The 23,743-nt window shown below is 42.7% G+C and overlaps 2 protein-coding genes across 2 annotated transcripts in view; one reads left to right on the top strand and one right to left on the bottom strand.

Annotated features, from left to right (window-relative positions):
- Positions 1 to 941: 941 nt before the first annotated feature.
- LOC132977243 (kelch-like protein 10) lies at positions 942 to 5,159 on the bottom strand. The gene is made up of 5 exons (XM_061041711.1): positions 4,993 to 5,159; positions 3,426 to 3,915; positions 2,091 to 2,705; positions 1,783 to 1,932; positions 942 to 1,378 (listed from the first exon to the last, which is right to left on the bottom strand). Exons 1-5 carry the CDS (start codon positions 5,157 to 5,159, stop codon positions 1,052 to 1,054), a joined length of 1,749 nt encoding a protein of 582 aa, XP_060897694.1. The 3' UTR covers positions 942 to 1,051.
- Positions 5,160 to 7,116: 1,957 nt separating this feature from the next.
- Positions 7,117 to 23,743, top strand: part of il17rd (interleukin 17 receptor D) — a 33,837-nt gene continuing 17,210 nt past the window's right edge. Inside the window, exons 1-2 of the mRNA XM_061041309.1 lie at positions 7,117 to 7,273; positions 23,039 to 23,093. Coding sequence (XP_060897292.1) covers positions 7,154 to 7,273; positions 23,039 to 23,093 — 175 coding nt within the window. The 5' untranslated portion in view covers positions 7,117 to 7,153. The remainder of the gene's footprint in view (positions 7,274 to 23,038; positions 23,094 to 23,743) is intronic.

Below are 23,743 nucleotides of genomic sequence, written 5' to 3'. Positions count from 1 at the left end.
ATATTTTTGAAAGTATTTCTCAATTATATAAATTCTTGAACTCAGCAATTAATCACTTCTTTAGAGGCAGGAACCAGATAATGTTTGACATTTTGTATTCTGGTTATACAATTTTGACATTATCTCATGCATCTATGAGATGTTACTTTCTGTTCATTCTTTTCAGATTTGGCTATTACTGACCATGTTTCACTTTATTATTTTATACATTTAATATTTAACATTTTGGTGTAAACAGCCGTTCGATACCTGAACAACTTTCCATGTGTCTTTTTATTAAAAGCTCCTGTTGAGAGTTTTTTATGTTTGTGAAACAAACCAAAAGTAATCCTGACGCTAGACATGACACTTAAAAACCAATCCAGACCATAAGAAACCATATTTATTAATTCAATATAGCTGTTAATGTGCCTGTAACCCCTGATTAGCAGCATGCTGCAGAAACAGCCTTCTAAAAAAAATTCCATGCCAAAGATTTATTGCAAATAGACATTTTAAAAATAAACTCCTTATGCAATGTGCAGGACAAGTTCAGCAAAAAGATGAATCCTAGTTTGTCAATTCATTTAGTCCTTAATGTCACTGAGATAGAAACACTAAGATTATGACTATCAACATTGTTAAACATTTAGACAACATAAAGTGTAGAATATAAAAATAAATTTGGCAGAAGTGAGTCCATTCTTCTTGAATGTATGCAGCACTTGAGTCCATGTTTCAAATTTCCCCAAGAGGACAATGATGTATATGGTATGCCACGCTATGCTATCGTAATGTAGCATCCATCCAAAGGTGCATCTCTGTGAGGTAGAGCATTGACCTACTCTCAGTGATGCTGTTGTAGAAACAGGCTTAAATAATTTGTATCCATAATATCAATAACAAAAAACAGATTCATAAAATAGAATAAGATAAGAAGGAATCTCTTCTTTAAATTTGCAGATATAATATTTTTATTTATTTTAAAATGACATTTGATGTTAAGACGTCATGCCACTGTGGGCTGAGGGTCAGATGGATCCTCCTGCAGCTTCCTCCTCAGTGGGGGACATCAGGGACGATGTGGTTCACCGCGAGGGAACAGGTTCTCGGCCAAGCTGTTGAGCCCCTGCAGCACGCAGCAGCTGAGTCCGCTGCGGGACATCTCGGTGGGAGCGGCGCCGAACCACGTACCAGACGTCTGGTTGAATCGCTCCACAGTTTCCATCGTGCCGTAACCATTGTATCCTCCGACCACATAGAGGTGATCATCCACCACCTCGATGCCAAAGTAGCTGCGGGGATTGTGCATGGGCGGCACAAATTGCCACCTGTTGGTCAGAGGGTTGTAGGACTCAGCTGTGCGCCTGTGTTCGGAGCGATTTGATATGCCACCAACCTATGACAGACAAACGGGGAATAGTGAGTCATGTGTTTTAGGAGAGTGGAAAAAAACTCTGAAGGACAACCTGTGAAAGTCTCACAGCATGAGTTCAAAGTTAAAGAGCAAGTGCACCAACGCTTATCATAAATTAAATATGAGGCTAGAGGATGTAAAATGAGATACATGGACTCTAGGGACCAGTAGAAAAAATATTTTAAAAATTGATTATAAGTGATGTAAAGTGTATGAGACCCATGCGTCTTCCTAATTTACTCAATACTTCATTGTGGTACTTAGTTCCCATTGTGACCACTGGTAGAAAACATATCCTTGAACAGTCACCAATAATCCCCCAGTAACAGCCAACTCAACACTAACATGATACAGCCAAACATCTGAGATCAATGTCACACACTTACTGCATAGATTTGGTCCCTGTAGGCAACGACCCCCAGGCCATTGCGACAGTTCCTCATGGCGGAGATCCTGGTCCACACGTTGGATTCTGGGTTGTAGCATTCAGCCGAGGTGAGACTGTGACGCCCGTTAAATCCTCCACAAATGTACATCTGCACACAGGTTTGGGACAGACATTGAGATTGTGTACTTTTCAATAACAAAAGGAAAAAGTTAGTCTCAAAGGAAAGTAATGGTTTCATGCTTCCAGACAGTTATTTTACATCTCTACATATTGAAAGTTTGAATGCCAGTTGCTTGCTCCACTCACCTTGCCCTTTAAAGTTGCGGCACTGGCTCCAGACCTCTTTGAAGTCATGGGTGCCATTATGGTCCACTGGTCATTCTCAGGTCTGTAACATTCAACGGAATTGAAGTAAAATTGACCGTCGAAGCCCCCCATTGCATAGATGCATCCGTTCAGCACAGTGACGCATACGTAGCTGCGGGATTGGTTCATAGGTGCCACGTGGTGCCAGGTGTAGGTCAAGAGGTCGAGCTTCTGCACCGAGTTCAAAAAGGTCTCGTGGTTGCAGCCTCCGATTAAGTAAACAAAGTTGTTTAGGATAGCAGCGCCATGATGAGCTCGCCAGATCCCCTCAGTGCTCACATTGACCCAGCAGTCAGCCCGGCAGTCGTACGCCTCGATGTTAGTCCCAGGGATCACGCCATCTTTTCCTCCAGTGACCAATAAGACGGCAGGGGGCATGCGTGGGCGGCTCAGCGGGTTGCTGTAGGCCGCACTGGTCAGCCCTTGGACCATGATTTCTGTGAAAGCGATCACTGCATCGGTGATGATCGGTACACATTCGATGCTTTTCATCACCAACTCGTTTTCGATTACATTGTTCTGGAGGTCACTTTCTGTCATCAAGCCGAGCCGCACCTGGAAGAATGTCCAGAGACAGCAGTTAGAAACCATCTAAATTAGAATCGATATACTTTATATTCCCCATAGGGAAACGTGCAGAGAAAACACAGAGCTACTTACAATAAAACAAACACAATACAAGACAGGACCGGACAACAGTAAAAACACATCAAGGGAGTAAAAAAGCACAATTCAATTAAGAGATTTCAATATGCACGGTGTAAAAAAGTATATTTATATATGAATAAAAGACTAAAGGCTAATATAATTCTAAAAAAAAAGTTAAATACTGTGCATGTACTGGATCAACAGGGGTCCAGTTCAGCTGTTAACTTGTTCAGTAGTCTGACTGATGGAAGGAAAAAGAGCTCAAAATGTTTACACTAAAAAGATGCCTGAAGGTTAAATAGATCCTGATACCAGTCTTGTGTCTGTGTAATAAGTAGAGCGTGAGTGTGTAGTCTGGAGGTGATTAGCCTAGCTTAGCATGAAGGCTGGAAGCAGAGAGAATTCGGCGTCTGGCTCTTAACAATTGTTCAAAGAAAGGTCTCTTAAACCCAATACATCCGTCCATTATTACACTCCTCAGACGCCAATTTCCCCACAAGGACAAAGTGTATTGTATCCTATCGTGTTGTATCTTACCCTGTTGTGTTGTCATATTAGTGGCTCCCACAACACCACTGTGCAGCCCAGTGCATGCTGACTACTCCAGTTGAAATGTTATGTAGTTACCTTTGGTAGAAGCGCAGAGATGAGACCTTGTCTTTGCTCAGGCTGGTGGTTGATCCAGCGGAGGACGGCCTCAAACACTGTGTTTTCTGACTTCACATTCAAGTGATCGTTCTGGATGATATCCACCAGCTGCTGCACAGAGAGGTCCGGGAGCTCCTGTGAGACGCTCATGATATCCTCAAAGTGTTGCAGGACGTAGAGGAAGACCTTGTCCCTGAGCTCAGGGCAGTAGTAGAAGTCCACCACTCTCAGGATGAAGAGGCAGTTCATCGCACACAGCCGGTCTTCCATGTAGAAGCAGCATTTCTGGACCATCCCCGGGATCAAGAACTGGTCCGCGGCAGCCAAAGCTTCCACCACATTATCATTTGTCAGGGGCACGCTGTGGTTGTAGGCGTAATTGATGATGAGGAACATCACATCTGGCGACACTCCAGGGATGGTGTACACTGGTTTCTCTGAGGTCGCCCAGGCACCAGTGAAGAGAGTGCTGTGGGATTAGGATGAGAAGTAATCAGGGTTTAAGAAAGTACATAACACAGCTGCAACATTTGGAACCAGCTTGTTTTTCAGATGTAGAGGGCAAAGTACGACTATTTGAAGAAGTCATAGTCGACACAGATAATGTGACACCACCCATTGGTTTTGGACCTGTGCTTCAAAGCCTTAAGTTTGGCAATTTGGCAGTCACTATTTTGGTTTTCTTGCATTATTTTGTCCGTCACCTCGTTGCATATCCTGTTTTATTTTCTGTTATATACTCTCAGTGGCGATTCTAGAGTCTGTTGGGGCCCTAAGCGAAAAACTCACAGGGGGCCCCCCCTCTAACCAACCGTTACTGCCATTATGTTTTAAATAGTCTGAATGGTGACTTGCATTTCCAAACTTAATTTTCTATGACAAATTGTCACACATTCACTGTCAGATCGGGCCCTCTTAGGGAAGTTTCCTACAGTGATTTCAATTTTTTTACATTTCCGGCCACTGCTACGGTTCTTTGTTAGCCCGTGGGTGCCCCCTATTGGCCTGGGGCCCCAAGCAGTTGCCTGCCTTGCCTGTTGACAAGCAGCGCCTCTGTATATTATAAATGGGACCAATGTTTAGTAAGAGTGAGATATGTAGTAAAAAGCCTGAGACCAACATTTGAGACCTTAAATTTGTTGGTTCAGTGGTTCAAAATCTAACTTGTTTGAGACCAATTCTTCAAAGACCTTGATTGTAATTCTCAACATTTCCATTTACCAATGAGTCTTCTTGGATGTCAGACTATACCCCGAGGTTTGCAAATAGATAAATCACAAGAATGAGGATTAAATCAAGATGCAAACTGCCTTACCAAACACATCATTACCACCATCGAAAACAAATCACAAGTAGATAGGCTAAGGTTTTAAAGTTGTTTACCACTGCACTAAAAACACAGTCATTAAAAACAATAATGTAAGACTATGTTGTGTTGGTTTTTAGATCTGTCCCCCGTGCTCATTTTGAGAGCGTGCATCTGTTTAGCAGTATGTGAAAACAGTTTGATGCGAGAGTCTTTGCTCTGCAGAGATAACGTACTCACCGAAAATACAAGCTGCAGCCACAGAGGATAATCTTGTTGGCGTTGAACTCGACGGCGCCCACCTTGATCACCACATCGCACAGTTTCCTATCCAAACGGAGTTCAGACAGGGCGGCAGATGTCATGTCGCTGACCCTGTGCTCCATTTCAAGTCGCTGAGCGTTCATAGTGGCTAACGCTTCTCCCTGTTCACTCATTTTTCAAAATTCAAAATTTCTTCCACTTTGCTGGGAGGTTTTGCAAAGTGTGTGTGCTTCTTCAGCAGGCAGTTTGTAAAGTGATTTGACTCTGACCCCCCTTTGAGAAGTAACTTCAAGAATCCAGAATGCTTCATTGTGACTTCACAGGTTCTGGACCCGGAGTCCCTGTGACACCGATGGAACCAACTGATTCAAATGTAAACAACAGACTGTTTAAAAGATGCACCTAGCCAACACAAATCCTATAGATATACACAAGACTGCATTTACTATCAATTATATTATTATTGATTATTATTACTGTTGTTATTTTTAGCATTATTTGATGTTCTGGCAATATTCTAACACAACACCACACCAGAGAAATAAACGGACTGAAGTCTGCTTAAGTGGGCCAGTTTTTGGTCGATTTGACCCTGAAATAAGCGCCGTGCACAAGATCTAATGATATTGTTATAAGCGGTCACAAGCCTCTTGAACCCTTAGATGCAAAAGTGGGTCTAATCCAGAAATGGGGCGCAGTTGGCCTAGTGGTTAGCTCACACCCATGGATGGAGGTATAGTCCTCCAAGCAGGCAGCCCCTGGTTCAAGTCCGACCTGTGGCTCCTTTCTGGGACCCTGAGGATGCTCTGTGCTTTTCAAGATTCAAGATTTTTATTTGTCACATGTTCATACAGATGTGCAGTGAAATGTAAAGACTGTTCTGCAAGGCCATGCAATAAACACTCAAATGACTAACACACATACACAGAAGTACAGTAATAATTAGGTAATATTTTCTCCTGCAGCGCTGTGTACAGTGTGTTCATGGAGGGGAGGTTGGAGCCAGTGCTTCTCTCTGCAAGTCTTGATGACCCGTTTAAGTGATTTCCTGTTAGCCAGTGTGGTCTGCCACTGGTGAGGACGAGTCCTCTGTAGGCCTGGGTGAGGGGCTGACGTCTAAGTCCGGTCTTCTTCAGCAGCCTGATGAAGCAGTTACAATTACTCAACTCCACCTCATTCATAAAGCACTTTTCATACATAACAGCATCGCAAAAAAAAAAAAAAAAGACAGACAGGAAATTAAAACAGACACAGACATCAAACTAAAAACCTAAAAAAAGACTAAAACATGAACGACAGTAATAACTTTCTACCACTAGAGGGTGCACATCGTCAGTGGTGGAGTTACTCTTAAAAAGTCCTGGACAAAAACATGAACAGAAATGAATACTCATGGACAGTAATGTACTCGTATGGGTCTAATTTTACAACATCAGCCGTAGAATCGAGGGGGGGGGGGGGGGGGGGTCGAAACACCTGAAGGAGCTGGGTGCCCACCTGATGACTGCAGTGATATGTTGTTGCCTCCCTTTAGTTTGCCCTTATTGATCCTTGCTTGTGTTCTTACTCTCTGATGTTCGTTGCTTTGGATAAATCTGATCAATTAATTGTAGAATTTTAGAATTGTTGACTCTAAATTGTGAGCAGAACATAATAAATATAAATCTTTTTTTGGGACTTCATGAGTCAGGGTCCTGTAATTAGGCCTAGTTTGATTTACCTTTCATTGAGTAATTGATTGTTTGTTGTAGTTTTTGTTAATTCACCTTTAAAAAAAAAATAATTTATGATTTGTTTGAAACCTTTTTGATTAAAAAAAAATCTAATTTAATGATGATTTTAATTTTGTTTTTACTTTTTTAACTCCTCAGGGAAGTTGTTTCAGGTCTTCTTATCCCTCAAAAGGCCCTTTGAAGAAATAAGGACCGGATGTTCTCACCTTCACAGTCCACACAAAGACAGAGCACACACCCACACACCCACACCCACACACACACACACACACACACACACACACACACACACGCACGCACACACACACACACACACACACACACACACACACCTCCCTCTCGCTCCTCTGCTCTCCTCCTCTCTCTCTCTCTCACTCTCAGAGTTGTTCAGACTTGAGGGAGGAATGGCGGCCCCTCGGACTTTCCTCCTCTCTCTCTCCAGTTTATTGATGTTTTTGTACTTTTCTTGTGGATCTACGACTTCGGGAAACAAAAGAGCAAACCAGGAAAGATGCGGCTACAAGGTAAAACCAAAAAAACACTCTTTATAACGCGTCGTTTTTACGACATTAAAAGCTGCTGCTGCTGCGTCGACTCAAGTCTCCAAAAAGTTCAGTTATTGGAGAATGTTTTCCTTTTCCTCCCTGTCCTGTCTGTGTTAGTGAACATTAAGAGGTGACATTAGCTCAAGCTTGAAGATAGAGTTCAGTACAAGCCGTCGGAGTGTTTTTGAAGCCAGGTTGCGTCAGTCACGTTACCTTTCTTACCTGTCGCTTTGATATTTACCTCTCCAGGTTCGCCCCATTTTTCACTTCACGTTCCTAGCCTTACTGCACGACAAAAAGTGCGAATTTAAAGAAGAAAAAAAACATTTTACTGTAAACAATCAGATCCTATCTAATGGGATTCATACCTGATGTGAATTAGTCAAGCATCCTTTTCAATTCGGCACGCATGTAATCTACCATAGAAGACTTTAGTCCATTGAAAAGTGCACCTCTCCCTCAACCAGAAGACAGCATGTAACTGAACACACGAATAAGCACGATTGAGGCTACAACAATGCATTTTGAGTACTGGATCTTTGCAGGATTTAAAGGTGACTCCAAAGAGCTCATGTTTATGTATTCTTTGGCTTTGAAAACATGAATTCATTGTAGGGATGTAACGATTCACTCAACTCACGATACGATTCTCTCACGATTTATTTCACAAAATGAGACTGTAGACAAATGATGACTGTAAAAGATTCCTTTATGGGCTGCAAACCAAGCTTGTCAGTGTAGTTTTTTTTTTCTCTCTCAACAAGTGGAGGTGATTGGAGCTTCTTGTGGTGTTGATTAAATGCTGCATCATGTTGGTTGTTCTATTTGTGTAGTTCCCTGTCTTGTAATATTTGCTCACAGTTTTTGTCTCTTATCTTCTCACCTCTTTCATTTTCAGTCTTGGGGAAGCCAAAATGCTTCCACACCTCCGATTTAAAAGACGGTGGTGCGTCCTCCCATTTCTAAATCTTGCTCTACAGCTGCCGACACTCACCTTGTAATTGAGATTCGTTTTTTCAGAGTACCGATGTGACACCTTTGAATCAATTCATCACGATTTTACGATTAATCTTTACATTCCTAGACATGTTTAAAATGATTGTATGAAATTCTTTATTATCCATTAAGAAAGCAAAGTTGTAAAACATGTCCCTGAAGCATCTCTGTCCTGTCTGGAGGAGTAGAGGTTCCTCACTCTGTCCACAGTTTTTATTGAAGTCCTCTTTATGTTGTAATCCTGACACCTTCAAGTTATTTTTTGTTGCATTCGACATAATCTGCAAACGAGATGTGACACTAAATTAAACCCCTAGCGGGTTTTTTATTTCTGCAGTCATAGCAAAAGGAGAGTCAAATGTTTTCAGTAGAAATGATAGGAGGGGAATAACTTGTCCTTTATGATGAACGACTTCATTTCAAAAAGATGAAAAACTTCCCCTTCTTTCCATCCGAGTTTTGTGGTTTTGGGGGAATTTGCAGGTAGTAAAGCTGGTTTCCTGCCTTTTGTGTGTGTGTGTGTGTGTGTGTGTGTGTGTGTGTGTGTGTGTGTGTGTGTGTGTGTGTGTGTGTGTGTGTGTGTGTGTGTGTGTGTGTGTGTGTGTGTGTGTGTGTGTGTGTGTGTGTGTGTGTGTGTGTGTGTGTGTGTGTGTGTGTGTGTGTGTGTAGTCTGTTAAAAACATTTGATGTGGAAAACATGAATACAGCACCTCCTCCACACGGCTCTTCTGCTTTTGCACTTCACAGCAGCTTTGTTTTTCTGGACATGAAAACCACCACAAAGCTTTGCGTCTTTTCATCCGAGTTCAGTCCAGAATGTTTGCACTTTGACAAACATCTCAAAATGAAACACACAGGCGATGCAACTTGTTTTCTTTAAGAGGACAGGTGTGCTTATTTTTGTCTTGAATCTTTCTTTTCTCAAACTTCAGTGGGGGATTCAGACGTTCTCAAACACTCACTGGACGAGACATTTTAGACTCCTGCACCATTTTAATACCTCATTAATCTCTATTTACAAAATCAAAATAAAGATGCAGACTCTGGACACAGACACACATTTCTTGTATTAAACAATCAGCAGGATTTGGTGTATGCAGAAAAGCTCCGAGCGGCAGTAATGTGATGATGATTTGTATGTCTTCATAGACTGATATCTGAGGAAAAGTGCAGCTAACACTCCATTATGGATCGAACATTTCGACTTGAGTCACAAATCTTCACGACGCTGTCACATGAGTCTTATCGGCGTTTAGATTCCCAGACTGCCTGAAACGCATCAGAAGTTGTTTTCTTCTCCTCTTGAAAACAAAAGCTTGACTTCTGACAAATCTGCATCATGATGTCGTTAGTTTGGCAAACTCAAGTTCCCATTCATTTGTGAGTAAATTAAACGAGTAGTGCGTTCACACTTGCATGCAGTTGCCTGAAGTTTTCGTGGTGAGCTGCCAGACCCCCCCCCCCCCCCTCCCTCCTAGTATTTCTTCTGCATGAAGTCTGAGTGGGCTGATGTTGGAACGCAGCAGGATGTAATCAGGAGAATTCACCTCGAGCCAATGGGAAGGAGTGGTGACCTTTAGTCCCTGTGATGGGTGCACGAGCATAGAGTGTATGCACGTTTGTTGTTCTCCACTCTTCATCAAAGCGTCTTTTGCAGAATCTTTTGCTGTCTTTTTACGTCATCTCTCACCTCAGGAGCCCCCCCCCCCCCCCTCTTATCTGACCGGGATAGTCTCCCACTGTGAGGTGCGTGTTTGAACAACCAGATCGGTGGGGTTTCAGGGTCAGTCCTCCTAAAAATTCACTTTAGACTTTCAAGGAGATTCTAAATGTGAAAACGGCTGATTCACACCATCATACAGGTGTCGTTTGAGTAGTTCACTTACGACTAGGTTTGAAATTTAGAATACAAACAAACAAAAAAAATATGAAGAATGACAAACAGAACTGGCACAAAAAGCAAAAATGGGAATATGGGACCAACAATCATCAATAATAAATAATTTATCGATTGACCAGTGGAGTTATCGCTTCATCTTTAAATTAATAAAAAAATGTGAAACAGAAAGTTTTACGCCCTGATGAGAAGATTTCTGTGTTAAAAACCTGAAGGTGTTGAATTTCTTTTTCATCTTTGTGATGTGGGAAGATGAATTATCTGATCCTCTCTGTGTGTGTGTGTGTGTGTGTGTGTGTGTGTGTGTGTGTGTGTGTGCGCACGTGCTCTACAGGTTTTAATTTTCCTGTGTTGATAGATGACTCCTGCCTACCTTTGATGCACTGTGCTCTGTTTGACTCAGTGTCTGTGTGTGTGTGTGTGCCTGTGTGTATGTGTGTGTGTGTGTATTATCCTGGTTTCCTCTTTCTGGCTTTGAAGTGTTTTCTACAGGAAGCTTCACACTGTTTACTCTGCTGAAACATTCCTTCCTGCAACCCCCCTCCAACCCCACCCCCAAACACACACACACACACACACACACACACACACACACACACACACACTGCAACCCCCCCCCCTTGCATCCCCCTCTCTTTTCAGAAACACACACACATCAAAGGCTGCAGGATGGGGGTGTGAGGGTCTGCTATTCTACAGGTGTGAGGTTATTAGAGCCCTTTGTGTGTGTGTGTGTGTGTGTGTGTGTGTGTGTGTGTGTGTGTGTGTGTGTGTGTGTGTGTGTGTGTGTGTGTGTGTGTGTGTGTGTGTGTGTGTGTGTGTGTGTGTGTGTGTGTGTGTGTGTGTGTGTGTGTGTGTGTGTGTGTGTGTGTGTGTGTGTGTGTGTGTGTGTGTGTGTGTGTGTGTGTGTGTGTGTGTGTGTGTGTGTGTGTGTGTGGCCTGTTAAAGCTCTGCTCGTTTTACGTGTCTGCCTTTAGTTTGTAAATGTCCCTGAGAAGGCTGTGAATCTTTGAACAGTAATTAATAATCAGCAGCTCTTTTGGTAATTGATTGATTGAGTAACTAGAATACTAAACATTTTGTTTTTGTTTTGTTCTTGTGTCGTTGTTTTGATTTTCCTGAGCTGTTTTCACACATGCACAAACCTCCTGAGAATAGCATGATTAAGATTTCAAGGTTTCACTGCATGTGTGAACGCAAACGACCAACACCTTCCCCCTAACTTCATCCAGATTTATTCCTGACAGCCTCTTTGCAAAATGTCATCCCTCTGTTGCTTAGTCCGCCACAACTGGTCTTGGCTTCCGAGACGCCCCCCCTCGAGAAAACCTGTCACACAATCAACTAAGGAGGCTTTCAGGGGCAGTCAGTCCACCTGTTATCTGTGAAGTGACTTGAGCTTGTATATTTCTTTTCTAGTCTTCTGACTACTCAAAGCGCTTTTGCACTGCAGGTCACACCTACACCTTCACACACTGTGACTTTCCTAAGGACACATCGGACATATAGCTGCAGGAGCTGGGGATCGAACCCCCGACCTTCCGCTGACTCTACCAACTGAGCCACAGCCGCCCTGCCTTATGGGGTTTCTTCATCCTGTTTTCGTCATCTGAGTGGTCACAGTTTTCTTCTGGGAGCCGCTTGTTAAACTGTGTTTTTTATTTTTTTGCTGCCTCAAGTAAATGTTTTCCCAGAAATCTTCTCCTTCCTTGTATTTCCTCCGCACTGTTTGCGCTCTACCTCAGAGGACAGTCTTTTGGACCACAATACCCCGAAGTGTCTTTTGGATTTTATTATTCCCAGAAAGTCTTTGGCTTTTTTTTTTTTTTTTTTTTCAGTTTAACTCCCAGAAAAAACGAGCAGTGTTTGCCTGCAGGTCTCCGCAGAGCCTCAAACACAGTTTCTGAAAAGCCAAGTTTCTGTTTTTTATTTTTTTTTAGAAAAACTGGGTGTGATTCTTCCAGCAGGACTCCCTCCGCGGTATTGTTTGAACAATCTGTTACACACATTTGAAACCATTTCCCCTTGTTAAACGTCAAAGTATATAAGCTTAAGAAAGGTTGTTTGACGTCTACCACATTGGCACATGGCGAGGTTTGGAGTGAAACATTTTGGTGGCTGATGATATTACTTTTGTGACGGGCATTGTTTTTAGCTGAGGCATTGAAAGCAGAGCAATCAAGGGCAAAGTATGACAAGCTGCAAAATCAGATGTTTCATGGTAGATATTAGAGGTGTGTGTGTGCCCGTTTAGTGGATGAAAAAGGTTGTACATAATCACTCTTGGTAGTAGGGCTGCATGATTCAAAAAAGTGTGATCTCCATTCATGCGATCTTATTTCGAAATGAAGGCGATTCACGTGCTCATACTTTCCTTTGCATTCAGAACGATTCACGTGTTCACTTATTCGCTAGACAGCCGTCCCAGTAGCTTTATCAGTCACACTCACACAAGCTGTTTTCACATCTGCACCCCTGAATATATCTAGATCAGCAACAGACAACGGACATGCTTCAGCAGAAGGCCTTAATCAGCATTCAACGCTGAGCTGAAATGTGTCAGTTGTTGATCTGTACGCTGCTGCTCTATACCCCGAAAAAACAAACTGTGAAAGACATTTAGAGCGCTGACTTTTCTGTCTCTCTTAAGAATAAGAATGTACCACCAATCAGTCAAACATGGTCATTAAAAACGAGATAGAAATGAGCCATCAGGAAAGACGAGATAAGATATCAGCAGGCCACAACTTCAAGTTCTCCTTCAGCGTAAGCTCCTTCGAGACAGTAATCTGTAATGTACCATTTTTATCTTTTTATTTCAAGCAATCTTCACCTTTCAAAATACTCCATTACCAGCAGTCTGACTCCTGCTCTGAGCGTTTGGACTTGAATGTGCTGAGATAGTTGCGGCTGATTTATCCCGGAGCAGCGAGCCTCAAAGCAAAGACGAAGAGGTCTGGGAAATCCACTTCCAGCTCTCACAGCACAGGATTATTTTTCTATTTCAAACCTGTAGTCTTCAGCTCCAGACAGACGCTGGCTGAAGTCCCCTGATCTCTTTATCAGACTTCATGTCGCTCCCTCAGGAGACACAAAAAGTCCTCAAACGGACTTCGATGGGTTTGCCAACGTGGACAGATAATCAGGTGTCTCCAGGAGGAAAAACAGAAACCTGATGAAGAAAGCAGCTTCTATTTTTCTACTGGATGATTCAGAAATCATGTTCCCGCAGAAGGCCACAAAGGGAGATGATTTAGCTGCATGTAAAACATCTGTTGAAAGCATCACATCTGTCTCAGCGGACGAAGACACACCAAGGAAATCATCCAGCTTCCTCCTCTCTTTGTTCCACTCTGGGTTCCTCATCCGTCTTTCCTTTTTTTTTCTCCTTCTCTCTCTCTCTGTACCCCTTCCATCATCGTAAAGTGGCTTTCCATTCCTCCTCACGTATCCCATCATCCTCCTCGGCCTCGGTGTGTTTTTGGCATCAGAGGGGCCTCAGAGGGCGTCACGGCTGGGCCCGAGTCCGATGTGAAACACGTGTGTGTTTTCTGCTTTTCTGGGCGAGTGAATGAGGCAGAAGGTGAAGGAGCGAGGCTGGACGTCACCTCCTGCATAAAACATGTCAAAGAAATATTTATTCATCTCCGTCCTCCAAGGATAAAAACACCCTGAACGTGGTTTTTAGGCTTTTTGTTGCTTTACCAACTAAAGTCAGGGAACAGATTTCAGGTCCCCTCTGTTCATCTGACAGACATATCACATTGTGTTTCTATATCACTGTGATGTCATCCTGATTGAGGCTTTTTCAGTCGTCCCGTCGCTAACGTCTGTTGATGCACAGAGGTGTACAGACATGGCGGCGACAGGTGAAGATTGAGCAGTGGATGATGCACCGTCAGAGTTTCCACCTGAGTAATCCCATCGCAGAATATTTGCCGACCATTAAAACATGTTCCCTGAAGAAAGTCATCGTAAAGCCAGCATCGCAAATCCTATATAGGTTGACTCTTACAGCAACTTCTGTCAATCATAGTTAGCCACGCCCTCTTTTGTTTAAATTTTTTTTTTTATTAATGGGCTTTTTGTGCCTTTAATGGCGAGATAGGACAGTGGATAGAGTCGGAAATCAGAGAGAGAGAGAGAGAGGGGAATGTCATGCGGTAAAGGAGCCACAGGTGGGATTCGAACCTGGGCCGCCCGCTTGGAGGACCAAGGCCTCCATACATGGGGCGCGTGCTAAAAACACTTTAAAAAACCTTTTCAGGAGTCAGTATTGGACAAAATGATTGTAAGTTATTGCAGACGTCACTTTTATTTTATGTACAGGTCCAGGGGACATGACTACATCCTCTGCATGCCACACATCCCCGTTTCCACCAAGCGGTCCCGTTTGGTTCAGTTCAGTTCGGTACGGTAAACCCTGACCTTGCTCAAGAGTCAAGTCCTAGATCCTTCTAACGGGAGCTTCTTGGTGTGTAGATCTTGTTTTGCTTTCTTTACCTTTTCCTGTTTTTTGGATGCAGCACCCACTGAGGGATGAGGGTGTCTTTTTTTCTTTTCTTTTTGAGTTCTGTGATTTTTCATAATGACTCCGTCCTCCTGCACCTTTTTACCTGCTGCTGGTGGGTGGTGTTGGTTTGTGTCCCTCTAAAGAAAGTCAGTCAGTCCTGCTTCTCTCTCTGTGACCACTAAAGTCTTTCTGAGGACAAAATGTCACAGCAGGAGAGGAGCAGCTCCTCCTGGGCGAGGTGGAGTTGTGATGAAGAAGAGAGAGAGGGGAGGGGGGGGGGCGGTCATTGTGGAGCAGTCATGCAGGAGGAGGAAGCTGCAGGTTTTGTTCCTTCGGTGGGAAATCTCTGGTTGGCTGCTCCCGAACACACACACACACACACACACACACACACACACACACACACACACACACACACACACACACACACACACACACACACACACACACACACACACACACACACACACACACACACACACAGAGTTTGTATTGTTGCTCCTCACTTTTGTTTCCAGTTTTTCTCTCCCTGGACTTTTTTTTTTTCCTCCTCTGGAGCTGAACTCATATCTTCTTAAATATTAGATTTTTAGTTTGGCAGGAGATCAGTGAGCAGATTAAATCAAGCTAAACTGAAAGTGATCACTAGAGGCATTTTTAGGGACATGCAAACAAGGCCGGGAGAACAACCGACATCTGTGCACCCTGAAAGACATTGTTACTGTAATCTGTTTGTCTTTAATGACTCATTTATTATTTAAGGTTCTTCATAGGAACATTAATGCATTCATTTTAAATGACGATGCAAGGACAGATTAATAGATTTTTAGTTGGTAAAATTGTGAATACGTTCAGCTAAGTTCTCGACATCAGGTGTTTCATATTTTCTTTAGCGCTGATATTTTCTTATAGCCTCAGACTCAGGCAGGTCTTCAATTTGCATCAGCTGTCAATCGAGCAGTCACATTTTATTTTTTCGTTCGTTTCGACGTTTATTTCCTGCGATCAGTGCACGACCACAGGCTGTATGCATGTGACTGATGCAAAATCTGTGCACGTAATTAAACAGCTGCATTGAGTTTCCTGTTCTCCATTATGTCCTCCTCCGCTCTTTTTGTTGATGTGGTGATTCTGTTGAACTACACATAGCAGTGATATAAAGACAAATATTCTCATGCCGTCGTATTCTCTGCCACTTCTACGTCTTTGTTTTTACATCACGTCTCGCTGCAGGAGATCCTCCGCCCGACAGGGATAGTCTCCCGCTGTGAGGTGCATGAGTGAATCTGATCAGGAGAATTTCAGACGCAGTCTCTAGAAATGTTCAGGAGTGCGAATATAAAAACAGCTTCATGTTGTTTCTAGATCTGATTGACGCACCGTAATAAAGCTAACCTCCTTCTTTACAGCTGTTTCCACAAGTGGTGAAATCCTGAAAACAAATATAAACACTCTCCTCTGATTTCAGTATAAATGCTTGGGACAAAAATAAACCAGAGCAAATGACTTTGACGAGGTTAGGAGGGGTTTGATGGATGAGGACATGAACTTGCAGATTCTCAGGCAGGTCTGTTTTAAACGTGTTGTCTTGTGTTATCTCATACAGTTCATGTGCTTGTAATAACCAAAACAACCAAAGACGATGTTTAACTGAATTTGACCGGCTGTAAATATTGTTTTTAAATAGAGGAACATTTCCGATTTTTCATGTGTGTGTGGACATTAAGATGATGATGATGCAAAAAAGTCCATATGGAAATAGAAAAATGCTGAATTGTCGACTTTTTGCACGCACATTTTTCTTCCACCTGAGGACACAGAATATAACATTGACCACAGGTTTGATTTGTGTAATTTATGTCGTACCGGTTGGTTAATCCCCCCCCCCCCCCCGACCCCGCAGATAATCCAGAGCAGTTTGTCGTCCCATATGGGAACGTTTCAAGCTGTGTGTTTGTGTGTGTTTGTGTGAGTGCTTTTGTATAGAGACAGGAAGACATTAAGAGGAAGGGGCGGAGTTTTTCAGCCTGAAGGCTTTGCATGAACAAGACCCCCATCCAGACACACACACACACACACACACACACACACACACACACACACACACAATTGTAAGTAAAGTCCATTCTAACAGAAGAATGTCAGGGCCACACAGATTTACAAATCGTAAATAATAAACATCAGATCTCCTGTTGTTTGGAGGGGGGGAAACCCCTCGCTTCCTAATTGGCGATCGTTAACGAACCGGTCGCCATTGGGAAGCACGCTGACAGAAGGAAGAACAACGACTGAAGCTATTTTTACTCATGTCCGCCGTCTCCACCCCGTTATCCATAGTTATTTTTTCTTTGTGAATTCTCGGTTTAAAGTAGTCTAAAAACTTTCCCCAAATTCTTCCTGCCATTTGTCCGCCATCTTTGTTTTCTCTGAAGTCGTGTTTGGCTGTGAGATCTTTAGGGCGCCCTCACACTAGGCAAAGTCGTCCTGTATCATGCTGAATATATTGTTGCTCTATATGGACTTTACTGTTCCCTGATTTTTTTTCATGTCATGTGTTGGGTCTTTCACATTTTCAAAATCTGTAAAAACATTTAAATCTCTTTCATTGTTTCATTCTTCCTCTGAGAGTGATGCAGCCTGCAAGGCCTGATGCAACTTTTTAAATAATTTCAAGTGCTGTTGCTGGAACGTTTCCAGTTTGCAGCTTTCTAGAGATTTTAAAGACAAAACGAGTGATATCCCGCCATGCTTAAAAAACGTTACAGACACGGGAATAAATACTCTTAATATCAAAGCGACTGATCATGGGAGATTGGTGAAATTTGTGGGAAAGTTGATTCCACGGGGTTGGTTTAATTTGCATTAAAGGACGTTCCAGCTTTGTGAAGGGACTGAGTTCTGTTGTACCAACAAAATCTCGACACCAGCTCCGATCCTTTTTCTCCAAACAGAACCCTTCTAGCAGCGTGAGCCTCGTCTCCTGATCAGTGTGTTGATTAGGAGGTCAGCTGCGAGGTTTGTCCCATGTTCCCCGTCCGTCCCCACATCTGGAACTGTTCTGCTCTGGTCTGCTCGAGGAAGAGGAGAAGTCTGCTAGGTGAACCCTGAAAGCTGTAATTGAAGCAGTTCCTGTTTAATCAGATTCCTCCTTCTCCTCTTCCTCACTTCCTTCCTCCTCTGCAAGATCGGTGATTACCTCCCCCCCCCAACCCGTATCCTAATCTGAATCTTAAACCAAAGCAGCCTCCTTTTATCTCTCCTTGTGTCCTTTCCTCCCTCCCTCTTTCCTTCCCTGCAGCGTTGTGATGAATTGCTGTTGATGTTCAGCTAACCGAGGCTGCAATTAGCTGTCTGATTACTGTGTGTGTGTGTGTGTGTGTGTGTGTGTGTGTGTGTGTGTGTGTGTGTGTGTGTGTGTGTGTGTGTGTGTGTGTGTGTGTGTGTGTGTGTGTGTGTGTGTGTGTGTGTGTGTGTGTGTGTGTGTGTGTGTGTGTGTGTGTGTGTGTGTGTGTGTGTGTGTGTGTGTGTGTGTGTGTGTGTGTGTGTGTGTGTGTGTGTGTGTGTGTGTGTGTGTGTGTGTGTGTGTGTGTGTGTGTGTGTGTGTGTGTGTGTGTGTGTGTGTGTGTGGATTCCCGAGGGAAATCATTCTCCTTTTGGGTTTAAAGTTTTGTGTTTATATTTCATCTAATTCCCTTCTTTTCTGTTTTTAAGTCTAAAAAGTGACTTACCTGAAACTTTCAGTGTTTTTTTTTTTTTTAAATCAAACTACTGCTCTTCAGCTCGTTTTGTTGCTAATAATGATCCGCTCTTTTCTTTTATCTCCTCTTTCTCTTCTTTTTATCGTCTATTTCTTTAGTTGTTTACTGATGTGACTCAGTCTGTCCAGCCCTCAGGGTGTGTGTGTGTGTGTGTGTGTGTGTGTGTGTGTGTGTGTGTGTGTGTGTGTGTGTGTGTGTGTGTGTGTGTGTGTGTGTGTGTGTGTGTGTGTGTGTGTGTGTGTGTGTGTGTGTGTGTGTGTGTGTGTGTGTGTGTGTGTGTGTGTGTGTGTGTGTGTGTGTGTGTGTGTGTGTGTGTGTGTGTGTGTGTGTGTGTGTGTGTGTGTGTGTGTGTGTGTGTGTGTGTGTGTGTAGGGGATAATGATTATTACTAGTGAGAAACACCTGGCAGCAGGAAGGAAGAAAAGTGTCTCCTTTGCCCGTCTTTTTGAAAAATGATCACTTGTAAAGAATGAAGGTTTGGCTCGTGGCGACGGGCGGGGTCACTGCTGGAGTACTGAGGTAGAAAAAAAAAATCAATAAAAATACAGAATGGTACAAAGTGTTGAAGTAAATGGTGCAGAGATGGGGTTGCAAAAAGAGCGTCAACGTTACTTCACTTGTTTGGAGAACATGTAAAACACTGGAGCTTCTGGTGGTAACCCTGATGTGGAGCTACATTTAAGAGGGGGGAGAGGGGATGTGCATCATCAGCTTCAGGTTACTTCAGAGACGGCGAGCTCTGTGATTAATCAGCCTGCTCTGTTTGATTCATCTTCGTTTTTTTCCTGAAGCTGCTCGATGTTTCAAACCACATGAAGCACGTTTACAGAGTCAGTAACCGGCTCCCTGTATACGACTGTCACTCAGCTGTTTGTCTCGTAAAGGACTCTAGATTATTCTGAAGAAACTAAAAACTGACTCTGTTAGGGATGTCCCAAGGCGACTCATTTTGCTGACGATTTAACACAAAAATCTATATTTAGACGGGTTAATGGTGAACGAGATCTTCGAGTCGCAGTTGAATATGTGTCAGGAATAAACTGGGAACAGTATTTTTTTGAACATCGCTTCCATTAAATCAATAAATAAAAAGATACTGATGTGATTTCTGCTTTGGTCGGTACCGAGAAAGCGTGATCCCTTAAAGCAATGTTTCTCAACTGCTGGGTCGGGACCCAAGAGTGGGCCGTTTTCAGTGGGTCATGAATGTGTACTAGAGATAAAAAATAAAGGTGTCAAAAAGTCTACAAAGCACTTTTTTTTAACTTGTTTTGATTTGTTCAGTTTCTTGCCTCCATTACATGTTTTGTAACGTTTTTCATTAAATAAATCTGATTGGTTGTAAAATATCAGAAATTTGGGTCATGATTTCTCTCGGAGGAGTCGGTGGTGGGTCCTGAGGCTAGACGAGTCGAGAACCACTCGCGCCTTAAACCATGAAAAAGGCAAAACATGTCCATCACATCACTTCATTCTTAAGAGTGTTGTTGCACTTTGGAGCTCTTGTAATGTTGATATTACATTTCCTTCTACACTTTATTAACTGTTCTGCCCGACCTGTTGGTGTCTTTCAGGCGTTCAGTGTTTCCTCAGAGAGGAGAGAGTCTAAAATCATAACGTAACCGCCTACTACATACTACTATCAGTGCGGACTGCGTTCAACAGTAGTGTGTAGTCTGACTGCCAGTCCCGGCTGAGCTGGTTTCTGGTCTTGTAGTGCCGAAGTAAACATCAACCCAGCCACAGTGTAGAGTCCACTTTGAGTCTGAAAAAAAGCCAACAAGTGATTCGTTTAGAATTTCATTATTTTCAGGTTCTGCACTTTCACCTGTGAAGTCAAAAAATGGATTTTAGGTAACCAGTCTTGTCAACATTAATGTGTCATCTCAGGGAAACTTGTATGTTTTAATATCTGTATATTGTTCTGTGTATTTCTTCTCTCTTATGAAATGTGTGTGCATGACTGGTTGATTTGTATTGTACTGTTGTCATCATCTGCCCAGGGACAACAGATGGAAGTTAACTCGCTAGCTAAATCTGGTACAAAGCGTCTCTTCTCTTCTGAGACTAATGTTTTTGTTTGTACATTGTCCCTGATTCAAATAAACTAAACTCAACTAAACTAAAAAAGAGAATTGGTTTTAAATCTCTGAGCTGACGCTTTGCATTGTGGGAAACGGTACGTGAGAAAACTGGTTTGATGCATGTTGTGAATCTTTATTCTGAATCTGAACGACATCTGGGTGTTTTTGGTGTACTTCAGATCTCTAATTTGTTCACATACTGCACACTGCAAGTTTGACCAAATCAGTACACGTACTACTAGTATAGCAGGCGATTTCCAAAACAGCCAAAGTCTTTCTTTAGCTTTCATTCATGCTGACGGAAAAGTTGCACCAGAACAAACTTTTCTCTTGCAGTGAGGTTTTTTTTTTTGTTGCTGTGCAGCTAATCAGGAAGTCTGCTGAAAAAGCTTCCCTTGATTTTAATTAGCCTCCCATTTCATGCTGCCAGCAGGACATGTGTGAACACAGCATGTAAACCCTAAAGGTTAAAGGTCAGCAGTGGAGGCAAACTAAAGGAGAGTATAGAGTAACAAAAGAAATCATGGGATTAAAAGTCTTTTGTGTGTATTTTTAACTTTGCAACAACATTTCTTTCTGGACTTTTGTGTTTTTTGGGGGATAAAAGTTTCTGCAAACATTTTGTGTGATCTTCACTTCAAAAGGATGTTCAGAGTTTTAGGGTCCTTGTTTGTGAGTGTTTAAAGGTCTGGGGAATGTGTTCTGGCAATGAGGGTCTTCACAAGTACATAATTACAAACGTGCGTGTGTGCGTGTGTGCGTGTGTGTGTGTGGATGGGTTGTTAAGGTACAGTCACTGCTAATAAGCATGGCACACTTTCTTAACACACACACACACAGTAGGGGGTCTATCTGATTGGTTTCAGGTGTGTGTGTGTGTGTGTGTGTGTGTGTGTGTGTGTGTTTGTAGTGTGTGACCAAAGCCTGACACCTCTGTAACAAGCCTGAAGGGTGTGTGTGTGTGTGTGTGTGTGTGTGTTGTGTGTGTGTGTGTGTGTGTGTGTGTGTGTGTGTGACCTGGGTCAAAGCTGTAAACCTGCTCAAACACACCTCATGAGAGTCCACGTCTTTGTGTCGGGACTCGGAGAAAAGGATTCTGGGTAGCTCAGAGAAAGTGTCCATTTCCAGCTCGTCTCTCTCTCTTCTTGGTGTGTAACTTTGTCGTCCTTTGTGTTGAAGCTGCAGGGTTTAGGGTGGGGCTTTGAGAGGAGCTCTAGTTTCTCTGGATTACCTCCACAGCCTGACATCAGCTGGAGTTATGCATGTGTCTCATTTGGATAAAGTTATTGCATCAGATCAAATTAAAGTTAGAGGTGTGGTTAGAGGGGCCAGGTGTGTTAGCAGCAGGCTAACTTCATTTCATACTTTATTCTTTTTCTGTGCTAGGTCTAGTTTTGAACTCTCAAGTCTTCTTATGCTTCTGCTCTCTACCAAGTTGAGTTTTTATTTTAATGCGCTGTATAGCTGCTTTCACATTCATACAAACCTCCTGAAGTTTGAGCTGCATGTGTGAACGCTAATGGACAAAATCTTTACCCAGACCTTATCCGGAGTCTCTCCTGCCAGACCCCTAGTCATTTTCCTGCAGAAAGTCAGAGTCAGCTGATGTGAGAATAGGAGGATATAACCAGGAGAATTCACCTTGAGCTAGTGGGAGGGGGTGGTGATGTTTATTCCCCGCGATGGGTGCACGACACAGACTGTATGCACATGACGGAGGCCAAATCCCTGCATGTAATTAAACTGCTGCATTATGTTTTCTTGGGGTGTGACGATACACTGACTCAGCTCTTGAGCTGATACGCGATAGAATACTTGGGTGACAAAAAATGTGACTGGGAAAAAAAAGTCTTTATAAGATGGAAAGTCACAAAATGCTAAAGAAATCTGGCGCATTTTGAAACGTTCTGATCAGTAATCATCTTGAGTGAACGAGGAGAGTGATTGTCCTGCAGCAGACAAAGTCATGTGTCTGCATGTTACTCACAGCTGCAGCCGTGGTCGACGGAGGTTTTTCCAATGAAACACAGTCGAAGGCGCTTTATTTTGTTCATGCACAATGCTGATGTTCTTGTAGGCTGTCAATTCAATTTGATTCAAAAGCTTAATGAGACAGTCCTGTTTGTTGGATTTCAAAGATGTGACCTGACTCAGGATGTATATCGTTACCTAACCGGACTCATGGAGACTCAATAGCAGCTGAAACATGATGATGAGTTTCGGCCTTTGAAAAATGATGAACCAGCTCCTTATGGATCCAGGTTTTGATCCCGATCCCTAAACACAACTAAGTAAACAATGATAATGGTCGTCTTTGGTCCTTACTTAAAGATGTCAAATATTGATTACTCATGTGTCTCAACAAGAATGATAACCCACATGTGATCTGAAGGATTTCAAGTCACCATAAAAGATTTAAACCGTGTGGTTCATCATGAATGAGACTTGTTGAATTCTTATCTAAACGGTGTGTGTGTGTGTTTTCTCTCCTGTCAGGTGCAGTCTGGTGCAGATGGAGGTCGCAGGTTCGCCGTCACCCTCCGGGCTGACAGTGAGTTTCTCCTTGTTTCTGTAAACTCAGTCATTACCTTTGTTTCATCCTGACTCCTGTAAGAACCAGGATTTCAACAGGATCTGTAAACACACAGGGGGCTGGGATTTATTTATTTGGCAGAGTCCTATTTGGCAACCAGGAGATCCTAATTGAGATGAAGAGAGTCCTGGTTAAGAGGGGCAGCAGCACATAAAACACAGAACTAATACAAACACAGGTCAGCATATCCTGAGTCACCGAGCAGAAAAGTAATCAGTCAAATCATCTTCATCCTGAAGCATCTTCCTCCAACGACTTCAATCTACTTAAAAAAAGATTTAAAGGGACCAGCCCATCAGTCACAGATCGTCCTGCAGGAGATTACAGCGTACCTGAAACTCCTTAACCCTGTTTCAAGACGCTCTTTGGGAACAGATAACAAAAATAAGTTTTGTGACTGGGTTGCAGAGAGATGACTTTGGATTCTAGCAGTTTTCACATGAAGACAATTATGAATATGAGGGAAGCAGATTAAGTAAAGCTTTAAAAATAAAAACGTGCAGGTGTCGCTGTTAGTTTTCATATCTCACTTTAAAGTTTGACTCAATCACACAATTTTATCAAAGTCTCAAATCAGATTCTATTTTCTGTCAGCAAGCAGGAACATT

Source organism: Labrus mixtus, chromosome 7 (genome assembly GCF_963584025.1).
Source record: "Labrus mixtus chromosome 7, fLabMix1.1, whole genome shotgun sequence".
Lineage (NCBI taxonomy): Eukaryota > Metazoa > Chordata > Actinopteri > Labriformes > Labridae > Labrus > Labrus mixtus.
Note: the sequence above shows the minus strand (reverse complement) of the source record. Positions and strands in the feature narration are given on the sequence as shown.